Source organism: Doryrhamphus excisus, linkage group LG5 (assembly GCF_037039965.1).
Source record: "Doryrhamphus excisus strain RoL-2023G ecotype Guam linkage group LG5, RoL_Dexc_Guam_v1.1, whole genome shotgun sequence".
Lineage (NCBI taxonomy): Eukaryota > Metazoa > Chordata > Actinopteri > Syngnathiformes > Syngnathidae > Doryrhamphus > Doryrhamphus excisus.
Genome location: NC_136361.1, coordinates 8,101,921 through 8,128,602, shown reverse-complemented (window position 1 = coordinate 8,128,602; position 26,682 = coordinate 8,101,921). Strand labels below are relative to the sequence as shown.

At 38.5% G+C, this 26,682-nt stretch overlaps 1 protein-coding gene across 2 annotated transcripts in view; it reads left to right on the top strand.

Moving 5' to 3' along the window:
• adcy3a (adenylate cyclase 3a) overlaps positions 1 to 23,939 on the top strand; it is a 49,507-nt gene extending 25,568 nt beyond the window's left edge. The window contains exons 9-21 of one of the 2 annotated variants that reach the window (XM_058053140.2): positions 899 to 1,018; positions 1,822 to 1,964; positions 2,681 to 2,842; positions 2,975 to 3,062; positions 4,234 to 4,350; positions 4,424 to 4,692; positions 4,785 to 4,866; positions 6,060 to 6,218; positions 8,351 to 8,497; positions 10,755 to 10,868; positions 10,949 to 11,072; positions 13,688 to 13,812; positions 18,312 to 23,939. In XM_058053140.2, coding sequence (XP_057909123.2) covers positions 899 to 1,018; positions 1,822 to 1,964; positions 2,681 to 2,842; positions 2,975 to 3,062; positions 4,234 to 4,350; positions 4,424 to 4,692; positions 4,785 to 4,866; positions 6,060 to 6,218; positions 8,351 to 8,497; positions 10,755 to 10,868; positions 10,949 to 11,072; positions 13,688 to 13,812; positions 18,312 to 18,491 — 1,830 coding nt within the window. In that variant the 3' untranslated portion in view covers positions 18,492 to 23,939. Of the gene's footprint in view, positions 1 to 898; positions 1,019 to 1,821; positions 1,965 to 2,680; positions 2,843 to 2,974; positions 3,063 to 4,233; positions 4,351 to 4,423; positions 4,693 to 4,784; positions 4,867 to 6,059; positions 6,219 to 8,350; positions 8,498 to 10,754; positions 10,869 to 10,945; positions 11,073 to 13,687; positions 13,813 to 18,311 lie in introns of both variants that reach the window. The other variant, XM_058053139.2, reaches the window with a different exon arrangement.
• Positions 23,940 to 26,682: the final 2,743 nt, after the last annotated feature.

Sequence of the window (26,682 nt, the reverse complement as noted above, 5' to 3'; positions counted from 1 at the left end):
TCCCTGGTTAGAACACCACAGTTTTTTTCTTAATATTTTGACTTCATTCATTCATTCATTTTCTACCGCTTTTCCTCATGAGGGTCGTGGGGTGCTGGAGCCTATCCCAGCGGTCTTCGGGCGAGAGGCGGGGTACACCCTGGACTGGTGGCCAGCCAATCACAGGGCACATATAGACAAACAACCATTCACACTCACATTCATACCTATGGACAATTTGGAGTCGCTAATGAACCTAGCATGACCTACTGTCTTCTGTGTTTACATTTCAATAAATATTTGTTTAAACATGAAACCTGTAATATTTGTTATGATTTTTTTTTTCATGTAAATTGAGGGATCAAAAGCAGTGTCGGCCACAAATATCAGCCCTAGCAAAATCCGCCATCGGCTAAGGGTGATGGAAAAAAATCGGTATCAGCATCGGCCTGAAAAAAAACCATATCGGTCGATCCCTACTTTGGACACCCCTGAACTACACAATGCAGTGATATGACTATAATGTTTACTTTTGGAAGGGTACACCCTGGATTGGTGGCCAGCCAATCACAGGGCACATATAGACAAACAACCATTCACACTCACATTCATACCTAATTTGGAGTGGCCAATTACAATAAAAAAATAATAATGGAACCTATGGATAATTTGGAGTCGCTAATTAACCTAGCATGTTTTTGGAATGTGGGAGGAAACCGGAGAAAACCCACGCATGCACGGGAAGAACATGCAAACTCCAAACAGAGATGCCCGTGGTTGGCATTCAAACTTGTGTCTCCTAGCTGTGAGGCCTGCGTGCTAACCGCTCGACCGTCGTACACTGTTTGATATTATTGTTACATTTTATTGTACGAATAAGACGCACAACCAATCACTCACTGCTTTTGTTTCATGTTAGAAACTGTCCGTGTCTTCGTCCAATGGAAACTCTCCGTTGCTGATCAACACAAGTGACTGTAACGGCAGCGTGAACACAGCCTGCACCACACCAGAGGAACCTGAAGAACTGGACACAAGGGTAAACATAGTCCACATCACTGACGACGCGAATTTTCAAACATAAAAAAAACACAAGTATGTAAAAAAAAAAATTGTTGTTTATAAATCCCAAAACCACCCAAATCCAAATCCACTAAAACCTGACACTAGCCTCACCTTGCTTTTGCTACCCTTTGCTGATGAATGCTAATGGTTTCATATATTTGTTTACATACTGGAATACATCACATAATATGATTCACATTTCCACATGTCCAAAAAGGAGTAGGAAGAAGCAAAGCTTATTTAATCCTACCCCCTATCTGTTTCACATCTATTGCAATACATTTACTCACTTCCTGTATTCCAAATGTAGTCTTTAAAATACACAGGAAAATAATAAGGTAGTGTGACAATATCAAATATAAATATTTTCATGTAAAATAACACAAAATGGTTGTTTTTGTTGTTTATCAACACCTAGAAAGTTGGGTTCGCAGCTGAAGGAATAAGTTAAAACAGACCGTTTTCACGAGAAGCATGAATTCCAAAGAAATACAGCTGGAATAGGTGCAGATTCTGGAAGAACTAGAAGACTTTCTGTGCTGGTTATTGTGTGTAGCTGCTCTATAGGACAACAACTCAATACAAAAAGCTGAAAATGAGCATAATACTGTAGGTCTCCTTTAAACCTGCATCAGACGTGTGCTTTACTCTTGTGGAATTATTTTAGTTGAAAGCCCCACGGTGTGTACAGTTACTACTTTGTCTTGATCTTAAGTGTTTCTGGCTAGTTTGTTAGAAATATTAATGACGTGGAATTGATGATCTGTGGAACCGCAGGTGGTAAACCCTTCGTTCCCAAACCCTCGGCGAAGACTGCGTCTGCGGGACCTGGCCGAAAGGGTGATTGATGCCCAAGAGAACGAACAGGAGCTTAGCAAACTGCTAAACGAGGCTCTGCTGGAGAGGGAGACTGTCCAGGCGTAAGTTCAAACTTTTTGCACATAAAAAAGGCATTGCTCTGTTTTGGGGTTGAGCGCCTGCCATGCACTTCTCAGCCGAACCAGTAGGGGCGGGGATTTCCACAATCTGACAGTCTTCCACCATTTTGCTACCTTTGTCACCAGTGACCAAAGTCCTTACAACTTCATCACCAAAAGATTTGAATACCGACTTCCAGTAAACATTATAGTCATATCACTGCATTGTGTAGTTCAGGGGTGTCCAAAGTAGGGATCGACCAATATGGGGTTTTTTCAGGTCGATGCTGATACCGATTTTTTTTCCATCACCCTTAGCCGATGGCCGATTTTGCATGAGCCAATATTTGTGGCCGATACTGCTTTTGCTCCCTCAATTTACATGAAAAAATGAAAATGATAACAAATATTACAGGTCTCAAGTTTAAACAAATATTTATTGAAATGTAAACACCGAAGACAGTGAGATTCAACTTTCTTTACTCAGCACGGCGGTTGAGTGGTTAGCGCGCAGACCTCACAGCTAGGAGGACATTCTTTTTTTCTTATTCTTGGCCTAAATTAATAAATAATGAAAATGAAAATGTGCTGTCTTGTGCTTTTTCTGACGGAGTTTTCGTTTTCGGAGGGGGGCCCCAAGTCATTTATTTAGTGGGTGTCATAGTTTTACTACCTTTACTACTACCTTTAGCGTAGTTCATGTTGTCCTCTCTCATTAGGCTGAAGGGGAAACACACCAACCGTCTCTCCCTGAGGTTCGTGGACCCAGACTTGGAGACCCGCTACTCCGTGGAGAAGGAGAAGCAAAGTGGTGCTGCCTTCTGCTGTTCTTGTGTAGTACTGCTCTTCACCACCGCGATGGAGGCTCTCATAGATCCTCGGTAGGTTGCAGTGGAGGGCTGATGCTGCAAGACAAGATACTTCCTGTTTGGAACCAATGATAGCTAGCTGCTGCTGAGAGAGATCTCTTAAATGGCTTGGATATTACTCATAACATTGTTTTGATTGGACAGGTTGATTGCAAATTACATCACCTTTGCTGTCGGAGAAGTCCTCCTCCTCATCCTGACAATCTGTTCACTGGCCGCCATCTTGCCCAGAGTAAGTCTTATTTTAATTTCTCTCCAGCTTAGATGGTGTAGAAAATAATTGTCTGTCGGTATGTTTTTGTTGTTTTTTTCATGATGTTTCTGCAAGCATTTATTCCCACTTTGTTCGACGGCGGTCCTTGATCACACTATAGTTGTGTGCTCTGAGTGAAAGCGTACGACTTTGTCAGATGCTGCCCCAAACAACAGATTGAAACAAAAGTGTTTACCCCGCACCCACAAATTCATTCATTCATTCATTCATTTTCTACCGCTTTTTCTCACAAGGGTCGCCGGGGTGCTGGAGCCTATCCCAGCTGTCTTCGGCTGAGATACGGTGTACACCCTGGACTGGTCGACTCTATAGAACCGTCTGACGCAAATCAAAACATCCATCCATCCATTTTCTGTACCTCACGAGGGTTGCAGGCATGCTGGAGCCTATCCCAGCTGTCTTCGGGTGAGGGGGGTACACACTGGACTGGTCGACTCTATAGAACCATCTGATGCAAATCAAAACGTCAATCCATCCATCCATTTTCTATACCGGTTATCCTCACGAGGGTTGCAGGCATGCTGGAGCCTATCCAAGCTGTCTTCGGGTGACACACTGGACTGGTTGACTCTATATATAACAGTCTGACTCAAATCTAAACAAAATTTATTTTGAGGTAACACTGTCATCAAAAAAAAATTAATGCTTGGGTCATTGTTTGTGTCACTCGCTCACATTTTTGTGGACGAGTTTAAGAGCTAATATGCAAATAATAAAGACAAATAGTAATACAAAAATATGCTTTTGACTGTATAATATATATTTTTTAAATATATAATTTTATAATATAATATATGATATCCTTTTACATAAAATTTTATATAGTTAGCATTGTAGTTGCACATCAAATGGTTTACCACAAAGAGAATTTCCCCACTTATTATAGATAAAACCTCATTTCTATGTGATTAAATGTGATTAATTCTGCGTTAACTGCAGGGAAAATGTAATAAATCACAAGCAAATAGTTCTAATAGCAACTCCTTTCTTTTCATATTTTTTAAATTTTTCCTCAGCTATTTCAACTTTCTTCTTGTACATGTTCTTGTAATTATGTCTTTATTACCATAATATTTTAACTTTATTATATTTTAATTTTAGCTAAGCAGTTCTTTTGTGTTTTCCTCAGGTTTTTCCCAAGAAGCTTGTTGGTTTCTCAACTTGGATCGACCACACTCGCTGGGCTCGCAACACCTGGGCCATGGCGGCCATCTTCATACTTACCATGACTGACATTGTGGATATGGTAAGGGTCTTTACCACGGAGGCCCACCAGAACATGAGCAATGACTGAGCCGCTTGTTCTGTCCGTCCTCCAGCTCAGCTGTCTGCCTCAAAGCCCAACGTCAGTCGGTGCCTCATCTTTCTCCTCCACGTGGTCGAGTCCCGAAGGTTGTCTGAACAACCCCAAATATTACAGCTACATTGCTGTGCTGGCGCTAATGGCCACCACCATGCTGGTCCAAGTCAGTCACATGGTCAAGCTGACGTTGATGCTGCTCATCACGGTGGCCACTGGCATTGTTAATGTATACAGCTGGAGGGATGTGTTTGACCGCTATGACATGGCACGCTTTCAGGAATACAGGTGATCATTTGTAGTAAACGTGTTCACACGCCGGCCGCCTTTGAGTCTTTCAACCATTTCTAACCCTGCGTATCATCATGTCGTCTTTACAGGTCATATCTTGTGCCCTCCAAGTTCACAATGACGGTTATGATCTTCATTATGATGCTCAGCTTTTATTATTTCTCCCGACATGTAAGTTGACTTTCAATTACTACACCAGGGTGTTTTTTTTTTAATGGAGTACAATAATCTCTCATTTATATATAATATAATATAATATAATATAATATAATATAATATAATATAATATAATATAATATAATATAATATAATATAATATAATATAATATAATATAATATACCATTCTTGTAATTAGATCACAAAAAACTTTCACGACCATCTACATATGATTTTTTTAACATTATTAGAGCCCTCTAGACAAGAACTAACACCCCTATAGTCACTTTTCCACACCTATTACCTAATATAGTTGACACAAGATAAATTAGTACAAATTAGACATCAATAAAACACAATAGACTCTTTTTGTTGTTGTTTTTTTTACTTCCTGAGCTGGCTATTGTCTCGTCCGTGTAACATTGTAACGTCCTCGACCGCCACCCAAAACACAATGCACAGGTCCGATCCCCGTACAATTGTCCCTCGTTTATAGAGGTTAATTGGTTCCAGACCCAACTGTGATAAATTAATTTCCACGATTTAAGATTCAATGTAAATAAATGTAATATTTTCATAGTTAGCGCATAGAAAACCTATTTCTGACTTTTTAATTAAGTTTTTTATTATTATTAGAGCCCCCGAGACACAGCTTAAATAGCTTCACCGTCGGATTTTGCATTGTTTACAATGCAGTGACTTGAAACGGCCGCTAGCGAACGAGCTAACCAGTTAGCCTCAAATTTGAGGTCAAATAAGGTAATGTTTTGACCAATAATAAACCAAAGTCTACCACCATTGTTTATGAATTAATAAATTTCTGTAAAAACGTGATATAGCGAGGGAAGCGATAATCGATCTGTAATATTGAGAGGGACTGTATTGCGTTAACATTTTTGAGTAACCAGCTGATGACAACTTCTAGTTGCAGTTGCCATTTGGTTTGCTAGCTAATAGGATGCTAACAAGGAAGGATGTTTTTTGAGATAAAAATTTTAATAACAATGCAGTTGGACCCACTGCATTAGTAACACAATAATAACAATACAATAACAACATTAATACACGCGTCATATTGTATGCTAGACGAAGAATACACGCAAACCAAGTCAAAATTGTGCTGTAAATTTTTTACAAAAAAACACGCTAACTCTAACTCTCACGTTACTAAAAGATGTAGACTAAGAACATGCAATGATATATGAAGGTGGAGAAGCTCGCTCGCACCCTGTTTCTGTGGAAGCTTGAGGTTCACGAGCAGAAGGAGAAAGTGTACGAGATGAGGCGCTGGAACGAGGCGTTGGTGACCAACATGCTTCCTGAACATGTCGCTCGACACTTCCTGGGCTCAAAGAAAAGAGATGAGGTGAGGACCTGACAGCAACACAACACAATATTATCCTCCACTCTGCTTGTGTGCATACGGTGCTTGCATTCATATACTGTGTTCATTTGTACCATTCATTTCATGACTATAGAACGCACCGGTACGTAAGCCCACCTCACGGAATTATTTGTACATTTACAATCAGAATCAGAATGGCCTTTATTGTCATTGTATTGCATACAGTTAAATTTGAGTGCAACTCCACGGTGCATTTTGTAGAAAGTAAAAATAAGAATGAGGAAGGATAAAAAATAAAACAAGAAATAACAATATAATTAATATGAATATATATATATATATATTATAATAATATATATATTATAATATTATAATATTATATATATTTATATATGTATTATAATATAATATATATATATTATATTCATACATATTATATATATATATATAAGGAAGGATAAAAATAAAACAAGGAATAACATAACAATATAATTAATCTAAATATATATATAATGTATATGTTATATTATAGCATGATATTATAATATATATAATATTTTATATATATTTATATTAATTATATTGTTATTCCTTGTTTTATTTTTATCCTTCCTTATACAGTAAAGTCTCGTTATATTGATATTGTCGGGAGTCGGAAAAAATATCGATATAACCGGACTGTCGATATATCCGATGCTGCGCCGAACTGCATTAAAAGTGGGCAATAATGCACTCGACATTGTTCTATACTATAGAAAAATAAAGTTGACTGGAAGCAGCCATTCGCCGTGTTCTTTTTTGGTATTGAAATCCTTAAGCAAAGATTTATTTAAGCTGCGCCGAACTGCATTAAAAGTGGGCAATAATGCACTCGACATTGTTCTATACTATAGAACAATGTCGACATTGTTCTATACTATAGAACAATAGCCCACATAGCTGGCCAAACACACTGCAACAGAAGAACCAACAGCGTTTGTGGTTTCTCGTGTGTATAGAATCTATACACACGAGAGAAACCACGAACGCCAGCATGTACATATGAAAAACAGTGATTATTGCAAGCGATAAAAAGATATCTGAATACAACACAATTAAATACATGTATTTGTACATTTGTGTCTTCGTTGGAATAGGTGTGTATGCTATGTCAGTTGGTTCTTCTCTTGCAGGCATGTGTTTGGCCAGCTATGTGGGGCGGGTTGAGCATGACCTGTGAACCAGGAAGTGCGGGAATCGTTGTGTGTGCTGTGCTCTGGTGGTGGAAGTGTGAAAAATAAAGTTGACTGGAAGCAGCCGTTCGCCGTGTTCTTTTTTGGTATTGAAATCCTTAAGCAAAGATTGATTTAAGCTGCTTTTGTATCGATATAAGCAGACCAAATTGGCTGGCGGGAGATGAAAACGGCATCGTAGTAACCGGATTATCATAATAACCGGGTATCGTACTAACGTAACTAATTATATCATAAAAGACTAGAAATTTGCCGGGAAATGAAAATAGTATCGTAATAAGCAGTAATTCGTTATAACGAGACTTTACTGTATATATATATATATATATATATATACACATATATAATATATATTATATTATAATATTATATTATTATAATATAATATATATATTATATATTTATATTAATTATATTGTTATTCTTTGTTTTACTTTTATCCTTCCTTATTCTTCTTTTAATATATTTATATCTATATTTAATGGAAAATATTTTATATATATTTTATATACCGCTTTTTCCTCACGAGGATCGCGGCTATGTAATTATATATAAATATATATATGATATTATAATATATATAATATAATATGTATAATTATATATAATTAATTAATGCATATATTTTTAGGCCACACCTGTCTATAAGCTGCAAGTATCCACGTCAGAGATGTTAAATTAAATAATGTTTTTTTCCAGAAAAGTTGTTCATTGCTGTCTTTATCCATCTTACTTAGAGCTTTACGTGAAATTTCGTTTTTATCCCTAAATAAGCCGTTTTGCTGGACAAGCTGCAGGTTTTAAAGCATGAAAAAAAAGGAAATTGTGATACTTGTTTTACTTTGTGACATTTGCCTGGAAGTGGAACTCATTGCAAACGTTCTTACGTCTTCCATCCTTTTTTCACTTTCTGTGTACCAGGAGTTGTACAGTCAGTCGTACGATGAGATCGGAGTCATGTTTGCCTCCATCCCCAACTTCTCCGACTTCTACACTGAGGAGAGCATCAACAATGGAGGCATTGAATGCTTGCGCTTCCTCAATGAGATTATTTCAGACTTTGACAGCGTAAGTTGGTTGATTTCTTGTGTTCTGTGGTCCAGTGTTTCATTGGGACGACGACGCTACCTTTCTCCCAGATACAATACTGTCCTTTCATCCCTTCCTATTGTTAAGTGCTGGTTCCGATTCCCAGGTATCGGGTATCGATAGCTTATCGGTTCAAATGTGAAAGGCAGCCATCCCTAGATGTGTATATGTACAGTAGTCATAAATTCATTCCAAAAGGTCCGACTCAAACCAAAATGGACTCTAAGGCAAGAGTCCCCATAAAAAAATAATGTGAATCCAAAATGATGCAAAAATAAATGCAAATCATAAACAACTGGACAACCGAACATTTAACATCACTTTAGCAATTTTTGCTTTTTGATTAGTCAGGAAATAATAAATTAGCAAACAAGTAATTGGAGTTCAGCGTGTGATCGGCGCTGTCAAGCTAAGAGTAATAAAAGTGGTTCTCGTGCAGCAGGGTGACAGCGAATCAGGAGGGGACTCGACAGCTCCTGGCTGATGTTTGATGTCGTGAGGTAGTTACATAAATATCACAAGATTTCGTCTTGGGCACATGATCCCAGGTGGCTGTGTAAACAAACCAAGCAGCACAAATACAACAATGTGTTACGCACGCCACATTGCAGGCAAACCAGGTTGGTGAATGCAAACCAAGGCAACAATTCAGAGTACATTTTGGATGTTAACCAAAAAACATGCTAACCGGTGCAGCCGAGGCGCCACTATACTTGATCCTTTACAGCGAAACCACAAAGGGAACAGGGAAGTGAAAATTAAAAGTAGAAAACTAGAACTACTAGCATTCTTTTGTATACTTAAGTCAGTGACATTTCTGTCTTTGACAACTTTGTGTTTAACCTTCCTCTTGTGTTAGCTTTCTGGTATCATCAGCTATAAAATACACTAAAAACAATAAGTTACCATCAAATTTGCTTCTCATGTCTTGGTTACCTTCTTAGGCTTCCTCATCCATGAAAATGTTGGTTTTAATACTTTTGGTGTGGGCATGTAGGCCTTTTTTTGTCACTATACCCCTCCATTTCTATTTCCAAAAATGGTCAAATGAACCTCTAAAGCAGGGGTCTCAAACTCAATTTACTTGGGGGCCACTGGAGCTCGGGTCTGGGTGAGACTGGGCCGCATCAGGTTTTCCAAAAAAAAAAAAACGCATTTATTAAAAACAAAAACATTTAAAAAATGTCACTTTGGTTCCAATTTTCTACAATAAAAGCTCTGATAAAACATTCCACTGTTCTCAAATATCTTACTTTTTATTTTTCTACACAAAATAAGATGAAAAATGAATAAACAAATCAAGAATAAAGAAAATCAATCAATCAGTAATAAATAAATATAATAATAATAATAAATAATAATAAAACGGCAAATAATAAAAACTTAAGAAACCACATATAGTTGGTGGGCAGACAAATAATTTTTTTCAGATTAAAATGAACAAAGCATTAGAGCCCTGTAGACATGACAAAACACGACTATAGTCACATTTATACTCTTTTTATTTACAACATTTTGCGCAACTGCAGGGTCTTGAGACACATGCTAACTCGCAAACTAGAGAGCTGGCGACCTAAACGGTAGCCTTCAAGTTATTTCCTTTAAACTTAAATAGCCAAAAACTTACCACTTCCACTCGGATAGGGAGGATAACTATTAACAGTTATTTAACCTTTAACATGAACATTAATCAAACGTAATAATTTTTTCTGGGTACATGATACCATACAGCATTCATATCAAACTTGCGTGGGCCGCACTAACATTAAACTTTCATATCAAGGCGGGGGCCTCAAACTAGTGTCCTGCGGGCCACATTTGGCCCGCGGGCCGCGTGTTTGAGACCCCTGCTCTAGGCTGTAGTTTTATACATATTTTGAACTTCATATGGCTTTGAGGCGTGGGAGATAGATGTCATGGAACACTGGCACTGGTGTGTTACAAGGTCATTCAATGTGACTGATGTCTGATAAAAAGTGCTTTTATGGATGTTTCATGAATCAAGTGACATGTACCAATAGAGTTAACATAATACAGTTATAGATTTGACAGCAGAATTAATTAATGAATAATTAAATACTTAATTAATAGCCAAAAGTGTTTTCTTTTTTGGACTTGATAAGTTGAGAAGTTTCATCTCCAAGAATGTTTAACGATAGTAATAATGGTTAGGTCATGTCCGGACCAAAAGCAAAACAATGTGTTGTTTTGAACATGTGACTTGTGTCCATTCCAGCTGCTGGATGATCCCCAGTTTCGCTGCATCACAAAAATCAAGACCATTGGAAGCACCTACATGGCAGCATCAGGTGTTACTTCAGATGTCAGTAATGGCTACACCTGCATGAAGGTCAGTATAGTGGCCCGCATGGCAAGGCATGATGAATTGGCCACCTAAGGAAAGATACCAATTTGGATGCTCATCAGAAGGAGGAGCAGTCGGACAAAGAGCGCTGGCAGCACCTGGCAGACCTGGCCGACTTTGCTCTCGCCATGAAGGTCACACTGATGAACATCAACTATCAGTCATTCAACAACTTCATGCTTCGAATTGGTAGGTCTTCACATTTGTCCTACTTTACAATGTAGTAAACAAGTAAAGTAAACACATTCAATGTCCCAACATTGTTTACACAAACCCCCCCCCGAACTCTTACATAAGGGTCTGGTAGTAGAGTGGTATGAAAAAGTTTGGGCACCCCTCATCATTTTCAAGATTCACCTTTATAAAAAATGACTCGTTATTGGAATCAGACATTTCAGTTCATTAACCCTCATCTTGTGTTAGGGTCGGCATCGCCCCGTTTTACATTTTAATGAATAAAAAGAATCACATAACATTTGTTTATTGCATCAAGGCTTTTTGACTTTGTCAGGAAACTCTGTTTCAACAAAATAAAACCAAAAAAATTTTTTTACTACATTTTAAAATGGTCTGGTTGAAATTATGACCACTGTATTGTTAGGGTCGGTTTGGACCCGGTTATAATAATATGACTATAAAGCAATATTTTGAGCCAAACCTGAAATCATAAGTGTACAATTAGCCAACACAATGACAACCAGCTCCTCTTCTCATGGAAGCTTCAGGGGATTCTCATTTTGACCGCTTTTCCAGTATACCAGCAGAAAAACAAGGTCCAGACATGTGAGGTGAATTCACTCATTTGACTGATGGCTGATTTCACATTTACAATTTGGATCATGGAAAGAATGGCAAGAAGTACAGTGAACAAGATCTGGACCTGTTCTGCTTTTTCATTTCACTTTATACTAAAGTTCTGTTGCTGAAAACAATCACTTTTTCATCTTGACATGAATATACATATATGGGTCAAAATTCACCCCAAAATTCACCCCAACACCATAGATGTTTCTTTAGTGATTAATTCTAAAACGAGAAAATAAATAAACCTAATTGATTTAAGAGATATGTTCTATATCCCTCAGTAATAGCCAGGTAACAAAAGAACCTTCAATTTATGAATATGATTCTTTAGAGGTTCATTTGACCATTTTTAGAAATTGAAATGGAGGGGTATAGTGCCAAAAAAAGGCCTACATGCCCACACCAAAAGTATTAAAAGCAACATTTTCATGGATGAGGAAGAAGGTAACCAAGACATGAGAAGCAAATTTGATGGTAACTTATTGTTTTTAGTGTATTTTATAGCTGATTTAATACATGGGTCAAAACCGACCCGTTAACATAAGAGATGATAGCAGAAAGCTAACACAAGAGGAAGGTTATATCATATAGCAGACAAACACAGTAATAGATGAGAAGTGGAATGGATTTTATAGGATTTACAGAAAGTGTGCAATAATTATATAAACAAAAGTAGGCAGGTGCATAAATTTGGGCACCCCAACAGAAAAATGACATGAATATTTAGTAGAAATAAATGCTTCCTAAAACAGATCACAGATTTTCAATAATATTTAGGTCTGGGCCTCACAGCTAGGAGACCAGAGTTCAATTCCACCCTCGTCCCAATGGCTGATAATTATCAGACATCCCGATTATTATTATTTTTCACAGAGGAAAAAAACAAGATCAGCGCGGCAGTCGAGTGGTTAGCGCGCAGATCTCACAGCTAGGAGACCAGGGTTCAATTCCACCCTCGGCCATCTCTGTGTGGAGTTTGCATGTTCTCCCCGTGCATGCGTGGGTTTTCTCCGGGTACTCCCACATTCCACATTCCAAAAACATGCTAGGTTAATTGGCCACTCCAAATTGTCCATAGGTATGAATGTGAGTGTGAATGGTTGTTTGTCTATATGTGCCCTGGGATTGGCTGGCAACCAGTCCATGGTGTACTTGTCTTGCCCAAAGACAGCTGGGATAGGCTCCAGCACCCCCCGCGACTCTCGTGAAGAAAAGCGGTAGAAAATGAATGAATGAATGAATGAATGAATTTAGGTGTGGGGACTGAGATGGCCATTCTAGAACGTTGTACTTGTTCCTACTGCATGAATGCCTTAGTAGAATTTGAGTTGTGTTTAGGGTCATTGTCTTCTTGGAAGTATCCAGCCCCGGGGCAACTTTGTCATTGATTCTTGAACATTGTTGGCAAGAATCGGCTGATATTGACTGGAATCCATGCGACGCATTGACCACACAGCCCCGCAGCATGATGGAACCACCACCAAATGTTACTGTGGGTAGCAAGTGTTGGTGTTGGAATGCTGTGTTCTTCATCCACCATGCATACCGCCCCATGTTACGTCCAAATAACTCCACTTTAGTTTCATCAGTCCACGGCACCTTATTCCAAAATGTACCTGACTTGTCCCAATTAGCTTTAGCGTACCTCAAGTGACTCCGTTTGTGGCATGTGCGCAGGCCAGCTAAATATTGATGTCATTTTTCTTTTGGGGTGGCCAAAAGTACCTGCCTACTTTTGTTTAAATAATTATTACACACTTTCTGTAAAACCTATGAACTTAATTTCACTTCTCATCTATCACTGTGTTTGTCTGCTAAGATATATTTAACTGAAATGGCCGACCCCAAAAAACAGTAAATTTAAAGGAAAGTCTTGAAAATGATCTGGGGTGCCCAAATCTTTCCTTGCCCATGGGAAAAAAATATATATTTACATCCGGTCAGTTGTACTTTGCAGTTCTTCTATTTAATGTATTTGCTTTATGGATTCTGTACACCAGGTCTGAACAAGGGAGGAGTTTTAGCAGGAGTGATTGGAGCCCGAAAACCTCACTATGACATCTGGGGAAACACTGTGAATGTGGCCAGTCGTATGGAGTCCACGGGGGTGATGGGAAATATTCAGGTACAACACACCTTGCTACATACACCTTGGGAAGGGTGGGTCAAAACTGCAAATCAGCAAGAGAAGCGGAGGTTTGACGACGCTGTCACGTCTTGAGGGATTCATTGACGAGGATCATGATATTCTCCTGATATATCATCTATATATTTCCCTAGCAAATCCCAATGCAATGCGTCATCATGACAAACTAGATGACGCTATGTCGGAAAAGCTGAAGCGAAACTGAAAGGTAATGGTAATGGTAGTGGTTTTATTTCATTTGAACATGCATCAGATTCCAATTGAGTGCATCCCATAATCAGTTCCCAGTTCCACATGTCCAAAAGGAGTAGGAAGAAGCAAATCTTATTAAATCCTACCCCTCCACCTGGTACTTTTACAATCACTAACTGTTACATTTGTTCACTTCCTGCTTTCCATAATAGAGTTTAAGGTTTTTTTTTTAATTTTTTTAATTTTTAAAAAATGTACCTCGTACCGAAGTACAAGGTGATATGACCATCCAAATGTACTTCTTCCCTGAGATCATATTTCTCCTCTCTTGTAGAGAAGTATTGGATGACATTTTTAGCTAATTGCTTATTTTTAGCCTTATGCATTATTTTAGCTGTTTGAAGATGAACTATATCAGCAAGTTGAAGTATTTGTGATTTTAGAAATAAGGAGTTAGTATGTTCTCTGTAGGCGGCATTATGGATTATCCTTACTGACCTTTTTTGCAGTACATTTAGCGAGTGAAGATTGCTTTTATAGTTATTAGCCCATATTTCCACACAATAAGTAAGATTATGGTAGAACTAAAGGATTCAGAAAGGTGCGAAAATGGAAATTTAACAGCAACACAGGAGCCATTCGGAAGCCGAAGCTGGACTGAAACGCTGTGGAAATATGCGTAAGAAGAAAATAAGACGTAGAATGAAAGTAAGAGTAAATTGATAGTATGAGCTCAAATCGGGAATTGAACCAACCATGTCTGGCTTTGGATCCAAGCACTCTAACACATTCACCCACCAAGACAAAGAGACTTGAAAAAGAGTCTTGAACCAGTCATGATGTGCTATATATATCACTATATTGACACTTACTATGGTACCCGTTATGGCATTGGATGCTCATATCACCTTGTACTTCGGTACGAGGTACATTATTAAAAATAAAAATAAATAAAAACCTCAAACTGTATTATGGAAAGCAGGAAGTGAACAAATGTAACAGTTACTGATTGTAAAAGTACCAGATGGAGGGGTAGGATTTAATAAGCTTTGCTTCTTCCTACTCCTTTTGGACATGTGGAACTGGGAACTGATTATGGGATGCACTCAATTGTAATCTGATGAATATTCCAGTGAAATAAAACCATTACCATTACCATTACTATATGACTGACAAAAGGGCTCACTCGGTTCTTGTTGCTGCTCTATGGAACAAATGCACCAAGGTGCCGAAAACTTGGCATTCCTGCTTGTTTGGGGGAGGGGAGAGATGAGGAAATCAGATATGCATGCACATGGCAATATTTCAGACTGACAAAATTGTCCATTTCATTTTCATTTATTGTGCGATTAATTCATTTATTCATTATTGTCCCAGCCGTAGTGTTTTTCTGAAGGCGAAATCTTATCACATTTTAATCACACGGGATCTTGTGACAGCCATTGTTTGTGTCTTTTGATCACATACTGATTTTACATTCCTTCCTGACCAATACCAACGATGCTTACTAGTGGAGATTTGAACCCGGGGGGGCGTTTACTCCAAAGTCCAGAACGCTAACCACTACACCACAGCAGCTCGATGTTGTGACATCCCTAATAATGAATAATTAGTACAGTCGTTTGACAATGAGCTCAGAGAATGTGTTTTTACTGCCCTCTAGTGTCTAATGATTTTATTAGAGCATTTTAAAGTCACAAATACTTCAACTTGCTGATATCGATACAACCACATCTTACTTATTGTGTGGTAATATGGGCTAATAACTATAAAAGCAATCTTCACTGGCTAAATGTACTGCAAAAAAGGTCAGTAAGGATAATTCATAATGCCGCCTACAGAGAACATACTAACTCCTTATTTCTAAAATCACAAATACTTCAACTTGCTGATATAGTTCATCTTCAAACAGCTAAAATAATGCATAAGGCTAAAAATAAGCAATTAGCTAAAAATGTCATCCAGTACTTCTCTACAAGAGAGGAGAAATATGATCTCAGGGAAGAAGTACATTTGAAACACTTCTATGCTAGGACTACGTTATGCTAGCCATAGCATTTCAGTATGTGGAATCAAACTATGGAATGGATTGAGTTCAAGAAACAATACAAGCAGTTGATGTTTGCTAAATACAAGGATGAAGAGTCTTGAACCAGTCATGATGTGCTATATACGTATATCACTATATTGACACTTACTATGGTACACATTATGGCATTGGATGCTCATATCACCTCCTACTTCGTTACGAGGTGCATCATTAAAAAACAAAACAAAAAACCTTAAACTGTATTATGGAAAGCAGGAATCGAACAAATGTAACAGTTAGTGATTGTAAAAGTACCAGATGGAGGGGTAGGATTTAATAAGCTTTGCTTCTTCCTACTCCTTTTGGACATGTGGAACTGTGATTTGTGATTTTAGAAATAAGGAGTTAGTATGTTCTCTGTAGGCGGCATTATGAATTATCCTTACTGACCTTTTTTGCAGTACATTTGGCGAATGAAGATTGCTTTTATAGTTATTAGCCCATATTTCCACACAATAAGTAAGATATGGTAGTATTTCCAAACATACCATTCAAACGTTGGGGGGGTTAAATATCAAAACTTCCTCTCTGCTGCTTGTGTGCGAACGTCCATGCTGTTTTACTAGTAGTTGTATGTGCCTCACGGCTTCTGTCTGTATTCAATACAAAACGCAAAAATAATGATGGTGCATTCAATGAACCTGGGGAACAGCATATGTGGTGAACTTGAACATTAATAAAATGGCGCATGCATCAGATTTTACCGATACCCACAAACGCATTGCGATGAATCTAGATTTCACATGTCAATTGCATCCATAACCGGTGAATGAGCCGATGCACTCGCATCGCGCACATGCTAATTGATGTATCGATTAATAATATTGATTATTTTCCACACCCTTAATTAATACGTGGTAATTTAAAAAAGTGGTATTGTGTCCTCACGGCACACCTGATGATTTCTCATGGCACAGTGGAAGACAGGAACTGATATTGGTGGATCAGAGTTCAGTTTTAGCTTGTTCTGGACCCAACAGAAGCCCGCTGTCACAGACGTAATATGTAGACTGGCAGCGATAAACCAATCAGAGAACATGACGTAATACGCACAGTACGTAGCTTAACGTCCACCACGCCTCCAGGGCTGTAAAACAACACTGTGGACACGTTGGTGTTGCCAATGAACCTCACATGCATGTTTTTTTTTTACCCGGAGAAAACCCACGCATGCACAGGGAGAACATTCATGCATCCTCCACACAGAGATTCCCAAGCAGAGAATCAAACACAGGTCTTCCCGGTCTGGCTTACATGCTAAACACTCGTCCACTGTGTGGGTCCGTTCCGCTGCATTGTATTTTAGTTAATTTAGTTGTTTTTTTATTTTTATTTTCATTTTCTACCGCTTTTCCTCACAAGGGTTGTGGGGGGTGCTGGTGCCTATCCCAGCTGTCTTTGGGTGAGAGGCGGGGTATACCCTGGACCGGTGGCCAGCCAATCACAGGCCACATATAGACAAACAACCATTCACACTCACATTCATACCTATGGACAATTTGGAGTGGCTAATTAACCTAGCATGTTTTTGGAATGTGGGAGGAAACCGGAGTACCCGGAGAAAACCCACGCATGCATTTTTATTTTTATTTTTATTTTTATTTTTATTTTTATTTTCATTTTCATTTTCATTTTCATTTTCATTTTCATTTTCATTTTCATTTTCATTTTCATTTTCATTTTTATGTGTTTGAACAATCGAGAAAAACTGTAACACTTAAATATTTCTGGTCATCAAATAAAGTTAATGACAACACAAAATTCATTCATTCATTCATTCATTTTCTACCGCTTTTTCCTCACGAGGGTCGCGGGGGTGCTGGAGCCTATCCCAGCTGTCTTCGGGTGAGAGGCGGGGTACACCCTGGACTGGTGGCCAGCCAATCACAGGGCACATATAGACAAACAACAACACAAAATCTAGTTTTTAAATAAAACTTTTAAGGGAGGAAAACAATCCAAACCTACATGGTCCTGTGTGAAAAGTGATTGCCCCCTGTGTTAAAATTGTGTTAAAAAAATTATTTTTATTTTTACTTATATATTTATTTATTTATTTACATTATTTCTTAAAAATGAATAATAGGCACGAAACAGCAATCATTTTTTCAAAGATGCGATATTCAAAGTGCGACGTCTATCATTGAAGCAGGTTGATTCTATGTTTTAATGAGTTGTGTGTGTGTGTGTGTCCCAGGTGGTGGAGGATTGCTACAACATCCTGAAAGAGTATGGCTTCCGCTTTGTGAGGAGGGGGCCTATCTTTGTGAAGGGCAAAGGGGAGCTACTCACCTACTTCCTGAAGGGAAGAGACAAACAAGGTTCCTTTATTAACGGCTCTTCTGTTACACTTCCACATCAGGTGGTGGACAGTTAAACCCAAACCCCAAACGTGTTCCAAATGCAGATAGGCTTGAGGAAAGAACTTCTGGAATACAGGAAGTCGTTTGCCTTGAAACCATGAAATGCCCAAATCTGTGGGATCACCTTGTCCTGCAGGCAAATGTTGATTCATGCTGTTATATTCATCCACTTAGTCCACACTCATGGTCCACACACGCCACTCATGGTCAGCTAAAATGGCCTAAGTCACTGTATGAAGGGGTTATCCAAAGAATTCTGGATTAACTTGAAAATGGACATTCATGCAGCTCATTTGCTTCTCGGAGCACTGAACGGATGCCAATGGACTCTTCAGGTTGTCTGGTACCGGATAGGACGCCTTCCGTCCTGTCTAGTCTTGAATGGATGAGACGCCAGACGTCCATCAAAGACAATCTGAAGAGTTTAAAAAAAAGCCCTGAGAATATGCTATGTGTCATGATTAGGGATCGACCGATATGTTTTTTTTTCCATCAATGGCCGATTTTGCTTGTGCAGATATTTTTGGCCGATACTGCTTTTGATCCCTAAATTACATGAAAAAATGACCATGATAATAAATATTACGGGTCTCATGTTTAAACAAATATTTATTGAAACGTAAACACTAGGGATCGACCGATATGGGTTTTTTGGGGCCGATGCCGATACCGATTTTTTCCCATCACCCTTAGCCGATGGCCGATTTTGCTTGTGCCGATATTTGTGGCCGATACTGCTTTTGATCCCTCAATTTACATGAAAAAATTACCATGATGATAAATATTACGGGTCTCATGTTTAACGAAATGTTTTATGAAATGTCGTTGCCTGGCTCCCCTGTAATAATAAATAATAAATAATAAATAATAAATAATAAATAATAAATAATAAATAATAAATAATAAATAATAAATAATAAATAATAAATAATAAATAATAAATAATAAATAATAAATAATAAATAATGAATGGTGAATGGTGAATGATAAATAATAATGTGGAGAGTAAATAGGTGACATCAAATATTAACAACAATGTACAGCGTAAACAGTAATTTGTACAAATAAATTAGAATAAGTAACAATAATTTTAAGTTTTGGTTGTGCGTGTGGGCAGGTAGAGGGGCTTATTTGGCATTGAGCAGTCTGATGGCCAGGGGGAAGTAGCTGTCTCTAAACCTGGTTGTTCTACAGCGGATGCTGCAGAGCCTTCTCCCCGATGCCAGGCGAGAAAACAGTCCATGCGGTGGAAAAAAACATCGGCAAACCCACGCGCGTATCGGCCGATACCGATACAAGGAAAAAACGCAAATATCGGCCCGATGTAGCGGGCGATCCTTAGTCATGATGTAACAGTCGTATAAGCATCTCCACATCATTTAAGCGATGGTTAAACGTTGCGAAAGGGTCATTGGAGGAATCAAGGTAATGATTGCTAACAAAAAGCATGGAGTGCAATCAAACTGTGACTTGAATGTGCGATGAGCCTTTAAACATACGTACACTCCCCTCAAAGAGCAGCAAGACTTTGAAGGTTCACATTTTTATTACACGTGGATCTGATGCACAAAGTCCATGTGCAGACTTGGTGTATCTGCATTTATGATTCCGAAAGATACAAGCTTAGGTGAAGCGCGCTTCGGGGCGGAGGCGTGGTGTTCCCACGTTCTTGCGTTCCTGAGCAGGAGCACATTAGATCTCTCCGGTGGTCAGGAACCAAGGCCGCTTTTTTGAGAAAATCCACACAGCAGGAATATATTTACTTTCATTTTGTGCCTAAAAGAGATTGAGATGAAGGATTCCATCACACTTCCACAGTGATTGTTCTTTTCCAGCATCATATTTTCATGCAGTCTTATTAAATATGGTCATTAGCGTAAATTGGCAAGAAAACCAAAATGAAAGCTATTATTATTATTGTGTGTATGTGTGTGTGATGTTTCATGAGTTAACACCATGAATGTGTGAATGTATTTATTATTTGGGGGTCTAACGTTAAGTACGACTTCAAGCTTCGGTTAACTTTCCTTACAGCAGGGGTCGGGAACCTTTTTTGCGAAGACCAGGCACACTACCCCACGCCAATGGGGTGTGGCCAGCACACTTTCGTGAGCAGCGCAGTGTCTAATAATAAATCAAATACTTGTTGCCATTAATACAACTTCTGCTGCTGCATAGTTTTGCACCGTACTCCGTAGACGTATTTCATTCTTTTGGCCATCTTCGTCAGAAGGCTTGGTTCTGCAGCTTTAGCTATTTGACTAAAGGAAGAAAGTTTACATTTACATGTTCTTTTGACATCTCAATGACCGAGGTAGACTACAGCATTACCCAGTAATAATCAAGTTTTGGTGTTTGACCTGGAAAATATCATCAGGAAAGATAGATATGGTTGGCCGTATTGCAGCAGAATATAGATGGACAAATTAAAATGCATAAGAAAGTTGTTGATTTTGAATTTCTGTGATGGTTTACTTTAAAATGTTAGCAAAAATAATTTTTTATTGTGGTAAGAAATGCTTGAGAGCCAGATACAGTCATCAAAAGAGCCCTACCTGGCTCCCGAGCCATAGGTTCCCTACCTCTGCCTTACAGTAAAGAAATAACTTCTTAAATGAGTTTTATTATACATTAAACATAAACTGCAAACTGCTGACAAGTGAATTCCCAATAAATACAAATTAATAAAGGGTGTGGGTTTAGGGGTTGGGGCCCAAACTTTTTCCCGCGATGGCCGCCGCGTACATAGGATTGCTTTTAGTATCTACGAAATGTATCAACATGGCAATATCTCAATATCTACTGATAATAAAATAATTTAAAAATACAATTTAAAATAGGGTTATTTGTCTATATGTGCCCCACCAGTCCAGGGTGTACCCTGCCTCTCGCCCAAAGACAGCTGGGATAGGCTCCAGCACCCCCCGCGACCCTCGTGAGAAAAAAGCGGTAGAAAATGAATTAATGAATGAATTTAAAATCGTAAATATTTGTAGCCTTTTTACAAAATGATATAACAAAAACTGTTGAAGTGAGAAAAATAAAAACAATACTTATATTTAAAAAATCTTAATATATTAATATGTGGATATTATATATATATTTGTATTAATATTACTATTTTGATATGTTAATATTTATTAATCATAAATCTAAAATATTACATTTATTAAAAAATATTGCCATTCATGGGGGAAAACATTTTGGAATTTTGTCCATCATTCCCTGTATTCATTCATTTTCTACCGCTTATTCTCACGAGGGTCATGGGGTGCTGGAGCCTATCCCAGCTGTCTGAGAGGCGGGGTACACCCTGGACTGGTGGCCAGCCAATCACAGGGCACATATAGACAAACAACCATTCACACTCACATTCATACCTATGGACAATTTGGAGTCACCAATTAACCTAGCATGTTTTTGGAATGTGGGAGGAAACCGGAGTACACGGAGAAAACCCACGCATGCACGGGGAGAACATGCACACTCCACACAGAGATGGCCGAGGGTGGAATTGAACCCTGGTCTCCTAGCTGTGAGGTCTGCGCGCTAACCACTCAGCCGCCGTGCCGATCTTGTTTTTTTCCTCTGTTAAAAATAATAATAATCGGTATGTCTGATAATTGTCAGCCATTGGGACGAGGGTGGAATTGAACCCTGGTCTCCAAGCTGTGAGGCCCAGACCTAAATATTATTGAAAATCTGTGATGTGATTTAAAGCAGACCGTCCATGCTTGGAAACCATCAAACCTGACTCAGCTGGAGATGTTTTGGAAAGAGGAATAGTCAAAAATACGGTGTGAAAACTGAACCAATTTCCAAGGAAAACCAAGTCATACAAAAATGAAAAGAAAAGCGAGATTGGACGCTACACTTTAGTCGGACACAGAAGAATGTCGAAAGATGTTTTGGAGTCTATTGGGAATGTGTGCAATAGTTTCTTAAGCGAACCTTTACAATGTTTTGTAAGGTAAATCAGTCCTTCCCCTTTAATTGATATTTTTATAAAGATTCTGCTTTATTTTAAGAAGGAGAATGTGTGTTGTACATGGTGTCCGGATGACATAACACTCATGTGAATGTGCCAATAATGGATTTGAAATTTTTATTTTTTTTAAAGAATACATGAGCACTTTAAATAATGTGCAACCAAGTTTACTCTAAAATTCCTTAAGCTGCGCCAGCGACTAAAACCAAAAGACCAAATTATTTACTTCCGTCACCCTCAGTGTCCTAATTTCCTCTAAATGTGACCAAGCAATGAGCCAACTGATGTTTCTTTATTGATTTTATTGGAAGCATGTACCACTTCTGACTTTAACCATCCACTGCCTTTTTATTAGAAATTCTTATAAGTCACGATTCCCTTGTTCATTTCACTTGTCATAATAAAGTCTGTTTGAAAACGAATCCGACTGATTCGGTAGAATCATCAATAGTATTTTAAGTGTTCACATTTTTGCATTTGTGTTGCGATGGTAACTGCTGCTCAACAATGATATTAATATACCTTTGATGGTGGTAATTTCATAACTAGGCCTTCCGTGAGGCCTTAAACTACCCAATCCACATCTTAGCGCTAACTATTATGTCGCTATTATGCAAAGCAGCAATAAACGTACAACAAATCACTACACTACAACATCATCTGGAGCAGTACACAATCAATATGTATCAATTCTTATCAAACACTTCACTTCGCTTCACGGTGTGTTGACGTTTGGATCCCAGATGCAGACGCGGGCAAAACGAGGAGCAGTTTAGAGTCTTTCATAAAAAGTCAAAAGTAAATTCCAAGATGGTGGCGAGAAAAAAGGAAAAGGAGAGAAAATCTCACCACGAGAATGTCAGGTTCAAAATACTTTTAACAACACTTAACCTTCCTCTTGTGTTAGCTTTCTGCTATCATCTCTTATGTTAACGGGTCGGTTTTGACCCATGTATTAAATCAGCTATAAAATACACTAAAAACAATAAGTTACCATCAAATTTGCTTCTCATGTCTTGGTTACCTTCTTAGGCTTCCTTTAATACTTTTGGTGTGGGCATGTAGGCCTTTTTTGTCACTATACCCCTCCATTTCTATTTCCAAAAATGGTCAAATGAACCTCAAAAGAATCATATTCATAAATTGAAGGTTCTTTTGTTACCTGGCTATTACTGAGGGATATAGAACATATCTCTTAAATCAATTAGTTTGATTTATTTTCTCATTTTAGTATTAATCGCTAAAGAAACAGCTATGGCAGGGGTCTCAAACATGCGGCCCACGGGCCAAATGTGGCCCACAGGACACTAGTTTGAGGCCCCCGCTTTGGAATGAAAGTTTAATGTTAGTGCGGCCCGCGCAAGTTTGATATGGATGCTGTATGGTATCATGTACCCAGAAAAAATTATTACGTTTGATTCATGTTCATGTTAAAGGTTAAATAACTGTTAATACTTATCCTCCCTATCCGTGTGGAAGTGGTAAGCTTTTGGCTATTTAAGTTTAAAGGAAATAACTTGAAGGCTACCGTTTAGGTCGCTAGCTCTCTAGTTTGCGAGTTAGCATGTGTCTCAAGACCCTGCAGTTGCGCAATATGTTGTAAATAAAAAGAGTATAAATGTGACTATAGTCGTGTTTTGTCATGTCTACAGGGCTCTAATAATGCTTTGTTCATTTTAATCTGAAAAAAATCATTTGTCTACCCACCAACTATATGTGGTTTCTTAAGTTTTTATTATTTACCGTTTTATTATTATTATTATATTTATTTATTACTGATTGATTGATTTTCTTTATTCTTGATTTGTTTATTTATTTTTCATCTTATTTTGTGTAGAAAAATAAAAAGTAAGATATTTGAGAACAGTGGAATGTTTTATCAGAGCTTTTATTGTTGAAAATTGGAACCAAAGCGAAGTTTTAAAAAAAAAATGTTTTTAATAAATGTGTTTTTTGTGGGGGTTTTTTGGGAAAACCTGATGCTGCCCAGTCTCACCCAGACCCGAGCTCCAGTGGCCTCAAGTAAATTGAGTTTGAGACCCCTGATCTATGGTGTTGGGGTGAATTTTGACCCATATATATTCATGTCAAGAAAAGGTAGAAAAAGTGATTGTTTTCAGCAACAGAACTTTAGTATAAAGTGAAATGAAAAAGCAGAACAGGTCCAGATCTTCACTGTACTTCTTGCCATTCTTTCCATGATCCAAATTGTAAATGTGAAATCAGCCATCAGTCAAATGAGTGAATTCACCTCACATGTCTGGACCTTGTTTTTCTGCTGGAAAAGCAGATCAAAATGAGAATCCCCTGAAGCTTCCATGATGAGAGGAGGAGCTGGTTGTCATTGTGTTGGCTAATTGTACACTTATGATTTCAGGTTTGGCTCAAAATATTGCTTTATAGTCATATTATTATAACCGGGTCCAAACCGACCCTAACAATACAGTGGTCCTAATTTCAACCAGACCATTTTAAAATGTAGTAAAAAAAAAATTGTTGGTTTTATTTTGTTGAAATAGAGTTTCCTGACAAAGTCAAAAAGCCTTGATGCAATAAACAAATGTTATGTGATTCTTTTTATGCATTAAAATGTAAAACGGGGCGGTGCCGACCCTAACACAAGAGGAGGGTTAAATACTGAAATACAGAAGACTGTCGAGTCTGTCTCTTTGCTTGCTAGCGACGAGTATACACAAGACTTTAGCACCAGTTGACAAACCTACTCAGTTCCAGGGATCAAGAACCCTTAGTGGGCTGCATGCGGCTCCCAGGTCTCAGTTTGCCCACCCTGGCGCCCTTTCACTCACACACTGATCAAAAATCTTACTGTTTGTTGTCTTCTCTTCCGTCAACATCCCGTCAACCTTCAATTTCCAGTTGTTGAGCTAAGAAGACAGCCCATCAAAGGGTTTTGTCCGCCGTGGCCACGGTCTTTCTGTCTTGTCCGCTCCACAACTGGACTCCTCAGTGTCTTGGGCTCCGGCTCGAAGGACCAAGCAAATGTCAGGTTTAAACTCCTGTGACACTTTTAAAAACACTTAAATACAGAAATACAGAAGAGACAGACAACAATATTCAAAGTTACTTGCAGCAAGGCGAGGGAAACAACATTTTTTATTCAAAGATTGAACTCTTTGGTGTGAATGCCAGGCGCCATGTTTGGAGGAAACCAGGCACTGCTCATCACCAGGCCAATACCATGCCTACAGTGAAGCATGGTGGTGGCAGCATCATGCTGTGGGGATGTTTTTCAGCAGCAGGAACTGGCAAACTAGTCAGGATAGAAGGAAAAATGAATGCAGCAATATATAGAGATATCCTGGATGAAAACCTGCTCCAGAGCGCTCTTGACCTCAGTAGACTGGTCATGTACCTTGACCATATAGACAGTAGACATTAGCACACAGCCAAGATCTCAAAAGATTGGCTTCAGAACCACTCCGTGAATGTCCTGGAGTGGCCCAGCCAGAGTCCAGACTTGAATCCGATCGAACATCTCTGGAGAGATCTGAAAATGGCTGTGCACAGACGTCTCCCATCCAACCTGATGGAGCTTGAGACTTATTGCAAAGAAGAATGGGCAAAACTGCCTAAAGATAGGTGTGCTAAACTTGTGGGATCATATTCAAAAAGACTTGAGGCTGTAATTGCTGCCAAAGGTGGATCAACAAAGTAAAGCAAAGGCTGTGAATACTTATGTAAATGTGATTTTTTTGTTTTCTATTTTTAATAAATTCAAAACATGTCAAAAAAACCTTTTTTCACATTGTCATAATGGAGTATTTTGTGTAGAATTTTGAGGTAAGAGATTAATTTAATTCAATTTGGAATGAGGCTGTAACATGACAAAATGTAGAAAAAGTGAAGCGCTGTGAATACTTTCCGGATGCACTGTATATGTGAGAGTCATTACTTTTATTATTTTATGAGTTATCTTGACACATTCTTGCAGGATTAACATGAGCATCTGCCGGGTTGCTGTTGGCGCATCCAGGCACCTCCAGGACCTGGGGGTCGCTGGGGGTCTCTGATCAGGGTCACGGGAACATTCCCTCTTCAGCACATTCAAACACTTTCTATTGTCTAAGCAAATGGATATAAGGGTGATAACTAACACTATATTCATTCTCGATACATTTTATTGTAACAGAGAACCAGATAAGGAAAACAACAAAAAGCCGGCTGGACGGCTAGGAAGAGCTGGGCTAACCTAGCAG